Below are 11,426 nucleotides of genomic sequence, written 5' to 3'. Positions count from 1 at the left end.
AGGGTTGGATTTAGGAACTCTCTGAAGGTCCTTTACATCTTTTTTTTTTTTAAATCACAAATAGACTTACGAATGTGATAAGGGGTGCCAGGTTCCCCCCCCCCATACACCTTTTGCACTAACTAAAGACCCTTAAGTGTAAATCCCTCTTCACCTGTATGAAGGGAGAGAAATAGTGACATTTACATTTTATTTCCTTAGCGATCAGCGGCTAATAGTGCCAGGCGTGAGATCCCAGGTCGCGATTCCGAGAGACCCTAACCCAGCCAACAGTCGTTGCCCTTGGGCGTCCCTCTCTGTTCCTTCCAGGTGCCTCACGGCGGCACGTCCGGAGATTCCAGGTGGAAGACTGGCCCAGAAGTCCTTTAGAAAACCTTACAAAAATGTAGATCTCCCTACCAGGGCCTCTTACCCAAACACCAGCTGCCTCCCGGGGGTCGCCTTTACCTGTTGGGTGAGAGCTAGCAGGTCACCCGCGTCCCCACCACCCCACCACCCCCACCCTCTCGGGGCTCTGCAGCCGCAGTGCAACCCCCTCTCACTGCCCCCTCCCTCACTCCTGCGTCTTCTCCAGATCGCCCCCTCCCGTTTTCCCAGACTCCCCTCCTGCTTTCCGGTAGCCACCCAAACACGCCTGCCCTCCCGCCGCGGGGATTCCTGCGGGCCGGGGGCGCCCTGGGTGGCGCGGGCATGGGAGGCGCAGCGCCCCGGGCCCTGCCGGCCACGCAGGGGCGCTGCCCGAGCGCTGCAGCAAAGGGCCAGCGCGGGCGCCTCTGCGGCACGGCCGGGGGGTGGAGAGGGGCGGGCGTGGGGCGGGCTCGGCCCGGAATGTAGAACGAGCAGGGAGAGGGAGAGAGACCCGGGCTGGAGCCTCCCGGCGGCGGCCAGGCTGCTGAGCGCAGAGGCTTCGTCACGTGTTTTGCTCCTCTGGAGTGAGACGGCGGCGCGGTCTGAAGAGGGCCAGCGCGCGGTGCCAGCCGCCGCAGCCGCCGCTTGTTTTGGTTGGGGCTCTCGGCAACTCTCCCGAGGAGAAGGAAGGAGGGAGGAGGAGGAGGGAGGAGGAGAGAAGTAACTGTGGCGGCTGCGCCTCCGGAGGACCGGGCGTCTTCCCCGATCTCTTCCCAAACCTCCCCCCTCCCCGCCTCCCTCCCTCGTCCCCTCCCCTCCTCCCTTGCGGACTGGAGCTAGGGCAGGGATGAGCCTGTCCCTCTGGACCGTCCCCTGCTCCCCCGGCTGCCCAGTAACGTTGCGCGTGGAAAAGCCACTTTCCCCGCCCGCCGAGATGGGCTCGAGTGCGGGCTGCAGAGGACGCGTCCTCGGGCGGCAGCAGCAGCAGCAACAGCCGCAGCGCCGCGGTCTCTGCGATTGAGCTGGTATTTGGGCGGCTGGTGGCGACGGGGACGGTTGAAGGGTGGGAGGAGGCAGAGGAGGAGGAGGAGAAGGAGGAGGGAGAACCCGGTGCAACGTTGGGACTTGGCAGCCCGCCTCCCCCTGCCCAAGGATATTTAATTTGCCTCGGGAATCGCTACTTCCAGAGGGGAACTCGGGAGGGAAGGCGCGCGCGCCCAGAGGGCCAAGCGGGGACTCCTCGGGCCATCGCTGCCTCCCTGCATCGGACTCGACCAGGGGCGGCAAGGGATGCACCATAGCTCCTTCTCTGCTGCAGGGACTGGGGGAGACTTAGTCCTCGGAAGATTGCGGCTGCACTCACCCTAGACCCACTGCCTTTCCCTCTGGGCACGAAACGCCCTTAAACTCGGATCAGGCTATCTTCCTTGGCGCAGCTACCTCGTCCTTCGGCTGCCCCTCCCCAGCGCCAGGAACAGCGTAAATTTAGGAGTCAGAATTTCTGCGTGCTTCCTCCAGCCCGGAGTGCATGTGCGGGGCCGCACTGAGAAGCCACCCCTCACCCAGTTTTTCGACACCTCCCTCTGCTTCGCAGCAGCATGGCGAGCCCTCCGGATACCGATGGCTTCTCAGACGTGCGCAAGGTGGGCTACCTGCGCAAACCCAAGAGTATGCATAAGCGCTTTTTCGTGCTGCGGGCGGCCAGCGAGGCCGGGGGCCCGGCGCGCCTGGAGTATTATGAGAACGAGAAGAAGTGGCGGCACAAGTCGAGCGCCCCCAAACGCTCGATCCCCCTCGAGAGCTGTTTCAACATCAACAAGCGGGCTGACTCCAAGAACAAGCACCTGGTGGCTCTCTACACCCGAGACGAACACTTTGCCATTGCGGCGGATAGCGAAGCTGAGCAAGACAGCTGGTACCAGGCTCTTCTGCAGCTGCATAATCGGGCAAAGGCCCACCATGACGGGGCTGGAGGAGGCTGCGGTGGTAGCTGCAGCGGCAGCTCTGGCGTCGGAGAGGCAGGGGAGGACTTGAGCTATGACACGGGTCCAGGACCCGCGTTCAAGGAGGTCTGGCAGGTTATCCTGAAACCCAAGGGCCTGGGTCAGACAAAGAACCTGATTGGCATCTACCGCCTCTGCCTGACCAGCAAGACCATCAGCTTTGTGAAGCTGAACTCCGAGGCAGCCGCTGTGGTGTTGCAGCTGATGAACATCAGACGCTGTGGCCACTCAGAGAACTTCTTCTTCATCGAGGTGGGGCGTTCAGCTGTGACAGGGCCTGGCGAGTTCTGGATGCAAGTGGATGACTCCGTGGTGGCTCAGAACATGCATGAGACCATTCTAGAGGCCATGCGGGCCATGAGCGATGAGTTTCGCCCGCGCAGCAAAAGCCAGTCTTCATCCAGTTGCTCCAACCCCATCAGCGTTCCCCTGCGCAGGCACCATCTCAACAACCCTCCACCCAGCCAGGTGGGACTGACTCGGAGATCTCGAACTGAGAGCATCACTGCCACCTCCCCTGCCAGTATGGTGGGTGGGAAACCAGGTTCCTTCCGGGTGCGTGCCTCCAGCGATGGCGAAGGCACCATGTCCCGTCCAGCATCAGTGGATGGCAGTCCTGTGAGCCCTAGCACCAACAGGACCCACGCCCATCGGCATCGAGGCAGCTCCAGGCTGCACCCCCCACTCAACCACAGCCGCTCCATCCCCATGCCTTCTTCACGATGCTCACCTTCAGCCACCAGCCCAGTGAGTCTGTCATCCAGTAGTACCAGTGGCCATGGCTCCACTTCAGACTGTCTCTTCCCGAGGCGCTCTAGTGCTTCAGTGTCTGGTTCTCCTAGCGATGGCGGTTTCATCTCTTCTGATGAGTATGGTTCTAGTCCCTGCGATTTCCGAAGTTCCTTCCGCAGTGTCACCCCAGATTCCCTGGGGCACACCCCACCAGCCAGGGGTGAGGAGGAGCTGAGCAATTATATCTGCATGGGTGGCAAGGGAGCCTCCACCTTGGCTGCTCCCAATGGTCACTACATTTTGTCTAGGGGTGGCAACGGCCATCGCTACATCCCAGGTGCTAACTTGGGGACAAGCCCAGCGCTGACTGGAGATGAAGCCGCGGGTGCAGCAGATCTGGATAACCGGTTTCGGAAGAGAACTCACTCCGCAGGCACATCGCCTACCATTTCCCATCAGAAGACCCCCTCACAGTCTTCAGTGGCTTCTATTGAGGAATATACAGAGATGATGCCCGCTGCCTACCCACCAGGAGGTGGCAGTGGAGGCCGACTGCCCGGCTACCGGCATTCAGCCTTCGTGCCCACCCACTCCTATCCCGAAGAGGGTCTAGAGATGCACCACTTGGAACGTCGTGGAGGCCACCACCGTCCAGACACCTCCAACCTCCACACTGATGATGGCTACATGCCCATGTCTCCTGGGGTGGCTCCAGTGCCCAGCAACCGCAAAGGAAATGGAGACTATATGCCCATGAGCCCCAAGAGTGTATCTGCCCCACAGCAGATCATTAACCCCATCAGACGCCACCCACAGAGAGTGGACCCCAATGGCTATATGATGATGTCACCCAGTGGTAGTTGCTCACCTGACATTGGAGGTGGGTCCAGCAGCAGTAGTGGCATCAGCGCAGCCCCTTCTGGGAGCAGCTATGGGAAGCCATGGACAAATGGAGTAGGGGGGCACCATACTCATACCCTGCCTCATGCCAAACCCCCTGTTGAGAGCAGTGGTGGTAAGCTCTTGCCTTGCACAGGTGACTACATGAACATGTCACCAGTGGGAGATTCCAACACCAGCAGCCCCTCAGAATGCTATTATGGCCCAGAAGATCCCCAGCACAAGCCGGTCCTCTCTTACTACTCATTGCCAAGGTCCTTTAAGCACACCCAGCGCCCTGGAGAGCCAGAGGAGGGTGCCAGGCACCAGCATCTTCGTCTCTCTTCGAGCTCTGGACGCCTTCGCTATACCGCAACTGCCGAAGATTCCTCCTCTTCTACCAGCAGCGACAGTCTGGGTGGGGGTTACTGTGGGGCCAGGCCAGAGTCTAGCCTCACACATCCCCACCACCACGTCTTGCAGCCCCATCTGCCTCGAAAGGTAGACACAGCTGCACAGACCAACAGCCGCCTGGCTCGACCCACAAGGCTGTCCTTGGGGGATCCCAAGGCAAGCACCTTACCCCGGGTTCGAGAGCAGCAACAGCAGCAGCAGTCTTCCCTGCACCCTCCCGAGCCCAAAAGCCCAGGAGAATATGTGAATATTGAATTCGGGAGCGGCCAGCCTGGCTATTTAGCGGGCCCTGCAACTTCCCGTAGCTCTCCTTCAGTTCGATGTCCACCCCAGCTCCACCCAACTCCTAGAGAAGAGACTGGCTCGGAAGAGTACATGAACATGGACTTGGGGCCAGGCCGGAGGGCAACCTGGCAGGAGAATGGTGGAGTTGAGTTGGGCAGAGTAGGCCCTGCACCTCCGGGGTCTGCTAGCGTTTGCAGGCCAACCCGATCGGTGCCAAATAGCCGTGGTGACTACATGACCATGCAGATAGGTTGTCCTCGTCAAAGCTATGTGGATACCTCACCAGTGGCCCCAGTCAGCTATGCTGACATGCGGACAGGCATTGCTGCAGAGGTGAGCCTGCCTAGAACCACAGGAGCTGCTCCTCCTCCATCCTCCACAGCCTCTGCTTCTGTTACACCTCAAGGAGCCACCGCTGAGCAAGCTACTCACTCTTCCTTGCTGGGAGGCCCTCAGGGACCTGGGGGCATGAGTGCATTCACCAGGGTGAGCCTCAGTCCCAACCATAACCAGAGTGCCAAAGTGATTCGCGCAGACACGCAAGGGTGCCGGAGGAGGCATAGCTCTGAGACCTTCTCAGCACCTACTCGGGCTGGCAATACAGTGCCCTTTGGAGCAGGGGCTGCAGTAGGGGGCAGCGGTGGTGGAGGTGGCGGCAGTGAGGATGTAAAACGCCACAGCTCTGCATCCTTTGAGAATGTGTGGCTGAGACCTGGGGATCTAGGGGGAGTCTCCAAGGAGTCGGCTCCAGTGTGGGGGGCTGCTGGGGGTCTGGAGAAGAGTCTTAACTACATAGACCTGGATTTGGCCAAGGAGCGCTCTCGGGACTGCCCCTCTCAACAGCAGTCCTTACCACCCCCACCCCCTCACCAGCCCTTAGGCAGCAATGAGGGCAACTCCCCAAGACGCTCCAGTGAGGATTTAAGCAACTATGCCAGCATCAGCTTCCAGAAGCAGCCAGAAGATCATCAATAGCTTAACTGGACATCACAGCAGGTGCGTTTTTTATGGTGGCAAAGTCAGAAGACAAAAGTGCTTTTACCATAGGGGGCTTGAGTTCTGTTCTTCCCCCCCCCCTTCTCTTCTCACTCCTTCCCACAGTGTCCTTGGGGAGGATACTTTTTCAGGAGGTGTGGGGGTGGGGTGGGTCAGGGTACACAGATGCTCACCTCACATTGACACCTGGCAGTTAGTCAAAGAAATGTGTTTGGAGCAGCCACAGAAGGGCTTCTCTGTTTGAGAATTCCCAAGTGTAGAACTTGCTGCAGCACTGCAAAAATTTAACGTTCCAGCAAACCAGTTCTGAGGTTTGACAGGGTTCCTTCCTAGGACTCATTCTCTTTTATCTCGGAAGCTTTCTTTTGACGAAATATTAAGGCCGGCCCCCTCCCTAGCAGGGACAATTCTACCAAAAATACTTGCTAATACAGAGGCTGAAAAGCTCCCCTTTTAAGATCCTTTCTCAGAGTTCTGAAGGGCAAGCTCACCAAGTGGCCCTGTGCACTTCTGTTCTGTGATTTCACAGTACCAAAGCAGTTGTAAACAGCAGTGACTTTTACCCGCGCTCTCTTAAAAAGATTCACGAGGAAGAGCTTTTCAGGCACAAGTATTTAACAGAGAAACCCTCACCTTTCTCTGATATCCAAAGAAAGTAATTGTGGGACACATTTTCTTCTTGTTCTTGTACTAGGATTCGTGGAATGTTTTTCACACACGGACCTACCATTTTGCAGGCATGGTTGGTTTTGTACAGAATATGCAATAAACACCACGCGCCTGGGACCCTTGGGAGTTCGCCCCAGCCTGTTTGCCCTGTAGTTCCTTTGCTTGTATTGAGGCATCACACATACCATTTGGGGGCTACTGTACATTTTTCTGTAAGATTACTAGCATTTCTCTAGTAAAAATGAACTGGCCCTTGTTTCAGGGGAAAGAGGGTGTTTGTTCTGGTGTGTGTTGTTGAGTGACGGGGCAAACCTGTGTATTCTCCATCTGTAGGGTTTTTGTTTTTCTTTAAGTTTATGAATAAATGCCTCGGAGATGTTGAAAGCTGGCTTTAGGTCATCTGTGGCCAAGGCTGTATTGGAAATGAGAAACATTTGTAATAGAAAGTTAGTTCTGTGAGCCTGTTTTCTGGTGGTCATTGTGGGTAGAGAAGAGGAGTGTCATTCCCAGATAATGTGATGAGTTGGCAAATCAGAACTTTCCAGAATTGGAAGCAGTTGATTCTGACAAACTGATTACCTCATGAATTTTATATATGCTTCACAGGAGGAGTACGGAAAAACATTTATTCTTCTTAACAAGGCTCTTTGTAAGAAAATAATTTGTGCCTTGGGCTTTTATCAATAGGAAATAATAATAAAGAATAGGAAGAATAATAAACTGATTATGTGGTCAAAATGGTCCTGATTCTGCTTCCAACAATTAACATTCTCTATTTTGTAGGACCAAATGGAGGTACATGAACATAAGTTTCATGTGATATGTTAAGAAAGCATCTATTGGATTTGTTATTTATTTCAATGTTTGCTTTCATTACTGGGACACAGATTTTTTTTATTGTATTGTTTGCCAACATAAAATTCTTGTTTATTTCTAACACGGTTTTTGAGTGTTGGGACTCCTGCAATACTTGCATTGTCAACTGCATACTTCATAAAGTAGGAGGAACATGAAGCAAACAGATCCAGTAAAACAGGAGATAAAGGAAGAAAAGAACACCCTCTCCCCCCCCCCACATTTACTTTCTTCTTATAAATTTTGTCTTACAAAATAAAATAAGCAGTGTTTTGTCTTTGGAGGAAATGAAGTGACCAAATGGAATGAATCCTCATTGTTTTAAAGGGGGATTTAAAAGAAACCCTGATTATGTAGAGAACACACACATAATGCGTAGCTTTTCATTCTTAACTTTCTTAGGGAAAATATGATAGTCCAGAAAAATCAGTCCTGTCTGTTACAGAATAGCAATAGATCATGCTTTGCCAAATGCCAGAAGCAACTTGTACAATGTGTATGGAAATTTTAAGAGTGTGTGTGTGTTGTGGGCTTTAAGCAGAGCACCTAGTGTTACCTGGTGCTGTACACCCTCAATTGTGCTTGCTTTTGCTAAGTTTAAAGGTTTTGTTTGCTAGTCAGTTATCGTCAGAGCCTGAGCAGAATCAGATCTGCCAGTGGCAAACAGCTTCTGCTTACAGTGAGTTATCAGTTAGCTGTTTTAACCTCCCCTGCCTTCCTGTCCTGCTACTTCGCTTTTCTTAGGAAAAAAAAAACAAAAAACAAAAAACAAAAACAAAAACAACAACAACAACAACAACAAAAAACAAACCTGAAAACAAGGTTAAAGGAATACAGCTGCCACAAGGTGTGTGTGTGTGTGTGTGTGTGTGCCTGCGCGCGCGCTCTGCGCCCCTCTTTTCAACATCTCAGCTTGTTTACTTTGTTTCAATGTCAGCTGAAGGAGAGCCATTTGTGAAGCATTTAGCTCCCTTGCACAGGATTTGACTGATTGAACAACAATCTTTTCTGTGTCTCTTTTCTCTGATGCATGCCAGGGTCACCTCCAACTTAGTTCTGAACTGCTAGATTGTGTTGTGGAAAGATCACCCCTTTCTCCCCATTTCCTTTGTCCCCACCTCCTAGTGCATGGTCCAGGCAATTGTACAGTCCTTGTGGCCTACTGTCTGCACCGGGTTAACACAGAGCCCAAAGTGGAAAGCTAAAAGGACCTCCTGGGCCTCAGCATGCCCATTTAAATACCTTTAACCAGCAATTTCCCTTAGATTTGACTTTACTGTTGAAACTGAAGCTTGGCAGACAGAGCACACTTTTGCTGACACAGACTGGAGTCAGCCCTCCGGGATTTTTTTTTTTTTTTTTTTTTGTCACCCTTTTGTTAAGGCCCCTCTAAAAAGAGGATTTTACCGTTTGTTTCAGTCCCTGTTTTTCCTTACTGCGACCTCCAGGATTCCATGCCTCCACAGCTGCCTCTCTTTCCCCCCTTCCCGCGATGCTCCCGCCCCCTGGCCTTTGGAGCTGGCGCGGACCAGCGAGCCCTGGCACTTTCCCTTTTCCTGGGTCACCTCCGCTTCCTGCCTGCTTCCCCCCCCTCCCCTTTGCTTGGCTCTGGAACCCCCTCTTCCAAGACCCCTCCCGCCCCGGGTGAGAGAGACAGCCCCGGAGGCCCTCCAGGCTCCCGCCTCCGCCTGGCTCGGTCCTCGCGGGATGCAGGGCCCCTTCCCAGGCCTCGAGGTTGGCCGTAGCAGCCAAGCCTCCGCCCCTTAGGACGGCGGGCCCGGCGCCGTGTGCCGATTGGCTCCTGTAAGAGCCAATCAGCATGAGTGATGGCCGGGGCGGGGGCGGGGTAGCCTGGGGCCTCTCTGGGAAAGCTCGCTCACCCTTGTCTGTGCTGCAGAGCTCATCCAGGTCCTTCCGCCCCCAAGTCTGAGATGCGATGAGCTCCGTCTCTATAGCATCTCTGCCAGACTCATAAGAATGAAAAACACTCCGCAGCGGGCTGACGGAGGCCGGAAACACCACACTTCCTCTTTTTTTTAATTGAGAAAAAAAAAAAATCAGGCCGTGGCCATGTGACATGCCCCATTTTGTTTTCCTCCTGTTTTTACTATGGTTTACTACGACGCTGTTCCTTCACCTTCCCATCTCCAGTCTGCACGCAAGAACGAGTGGCAGACAGCACATGGTGTGGAATTGACAGGGTTGGGTTCTCACATTTATGTTTCTTGCTAAAAGGAAGGAAAAGGACACACAAGGTTGTTAAGGGGTCATGGGTGGGGGGGAACTCCTTTTCCTTGAAAGAGCCCGAGGCTCTTATCCGTAACTAACAATATACACTTTATTGAGCACCTGCTGTTTACAAAGCACATGAGCTGGATAAGATCAAGGAAAGTTGATCTTCCCCACCCCTTTGTGAGGGAACTCAGGAGTGTAGGCTACAGCTTGCACACTGCTCAATCATTAGAACGCTAGAAGACACTGTGGGGTAACCCTTTACCAAGATTTTGAGAAAGAGGGACTGTATTTTTCAAATATTTGTTTTTTGGCCAGGTTCTCATCAGGGCAGTCTGGGCTGGTTTTAAGACTTGTTCCAATTGTACTGTGCCCTCATTTAAAAAAAAAAAAAATTCATGAGATGTGTTATTGGTATAAGGAATGGGAAAGATACTAAAGGAAGGAAATAAGAAATCTATAAAAGTGTTTTCTCCCTTCCCCTACTCTCAAAAGTGTTTCTCCGTAGCCACCATCCTTCTCCATCGCTGGCTCCTAAGCCACAGGAGTAGTGTTCTTCTGAGATGCCCATGGGAAAAAGCACAGGGAAAAACCAATATAGGGACAGCTCTGGTGTGAAAGGACTCGGGTGTCTCGTGAGCAGAGGAAGAACTTCAGCATCTAACTTTTTATTTCCTGCTTATATGTTTAAAAATATATCTCCATGTAGTAACCGTCTATTTGAATACCTCTAATGTTGCCTTACAGGAAAGAACTTGAGATGCAAGCCAGCATGCTGCTTTTATTTTTCATTTTTTTTTCCTTCTTTCGGTTTATCAAAATTCCTGGAAAATCACTTTGTGCTATCTCGAATGAGGCAATGGAAAATAAGCTGCTCCTGGGAGTGAGGTCTGGAGTTGTAGCCTTGTGACCTTGATCAAGTCACTTAGTTTTCCCTGGGTCTGTTTCCTCATCAGTAACTGGAGAAGTCTGTTCCACATTGTTCTAATCCTTCTTTGCAGCTCTAAACATAGGGATGTTTTGGAGCAAATGACTGATACTCTTAATGAGTCATCTGTCCTGAGCTTTTTTCTCCAGAGGCAGTAGCTGGGGCCATGGTCCAGTGCATGGGAATGTCCTCATTGCTTCTTTTACCTCCATGTCCCATCCTCTATCTCGGCTCATGGAGGCCTGGAAGGAAGGCCTTTTGACTTAGGGTTGGTTTTTTGACCTTTCTTATTGGGAAAGGGCATGTTCCTGTTTTAATGGACTTTAAGACAAAGTCCTCTGATTGTATTTATTGACATGTTTGGAGCCATCTTCAGACTGGACTGGTCTCCTCATGTCTCATTTAAAAATAAACTCTCCCATGGGTATGCAAGTCATTGGCAGGTTTCTGCTTTCTGAGCTCACCTATCAGGAGTACCACACTCTTGTAGCCATGTGGGTCAAGCTGTAACCAATGGAGACCTGTGATATTGCTCAACATTTCTTCTCTTCAGAATCTTCCCCTTCTTGTAGGTAGTTATTTTTATGGATAGTTTTTCTTATTTGTTGCATCAGAATTCTCCAGTGAGATAATCTTTCTAGAGAGTGGACAAGAGACCTGAGAACCCCACCTGAGGTCTATGGGCTGATTGTCTATTTTTTTTTTTTTTTTGTACAATTTATTTTTAACCCCATTAGACACGTGAAACAATTTCTTTTCTTGTAGGTAAAATGTGTGCTGTCCCAGGACTTTAGAATTTAGAATGTGCTTTAGAAGTTTGGAGTGCTTAGCTGAACTATTAATATATGTATTCTGTTGACTGACCCAACAATACCTTGACTTCGGAGTTATCAGTATATTTTGAAGCTCCCATGGTTATTCACATTTATACATGGGCTTCATAAATCACTAGAATAATAGTTTGTATGCTCTTGATTTAGAACTATATTCCTATATTCCTACTATAGTCAGATTGTCAGATTTCTCTCTTTCTCTTCCTCCTCTTTTTCTTTCTTTCTCCTCCTCCTCCTCCTCCTCCTCCTCCT

At 51.9% G+C, this 11,426-nt stretch overlaps 1 protein-coding gene across 1 annotated transcript in view; it reads left to right on the top strand.

The window, feature by feature from the left end:
• The first annotated feature begins 893 nt into the window (after window positions 1-893).
• The window catches only part of Irs1 (insulin receptor substrate 1), a 56,559-nt gene continuing 46,026 nt past the window's right edge, over window positions 894-11,426 (top strand). The window contains exon 1 of the mRNA XM_021197461.2: window positions 894-5,657. Coding sequence (XP_021053120.1) covers window positions 1,947-5,636 — 3,690 coding nt within the window. The 5' untranslated portion in view covers window positions 894-1,946 and the 3' untranslated portion in view covers window positions 5,637-5,657. The remainder of the gene's footprint in view (window positions 5,658-11,426) is intronic.

The sequence above is a fragment of the Mus pahari genome, chromosome 5, assembly GCF_900095145.1.
Source record: "Mus pahari chromosome 5, PAHARI_EIJ_v1.1, whole genome shotgun sequence".
In the NCBI taxonomy this organism is placed as follows: domain Eukaryota; kingdom Metazoa; phylum Chordata; class Mammalia; order Rodentia; family Muridae; genus Mus; species Mus pahari.
Note: the sequence above shows the minus strand (reverse complement) of the source record. Positions and strands in the feature narration are given on the sequence as shown.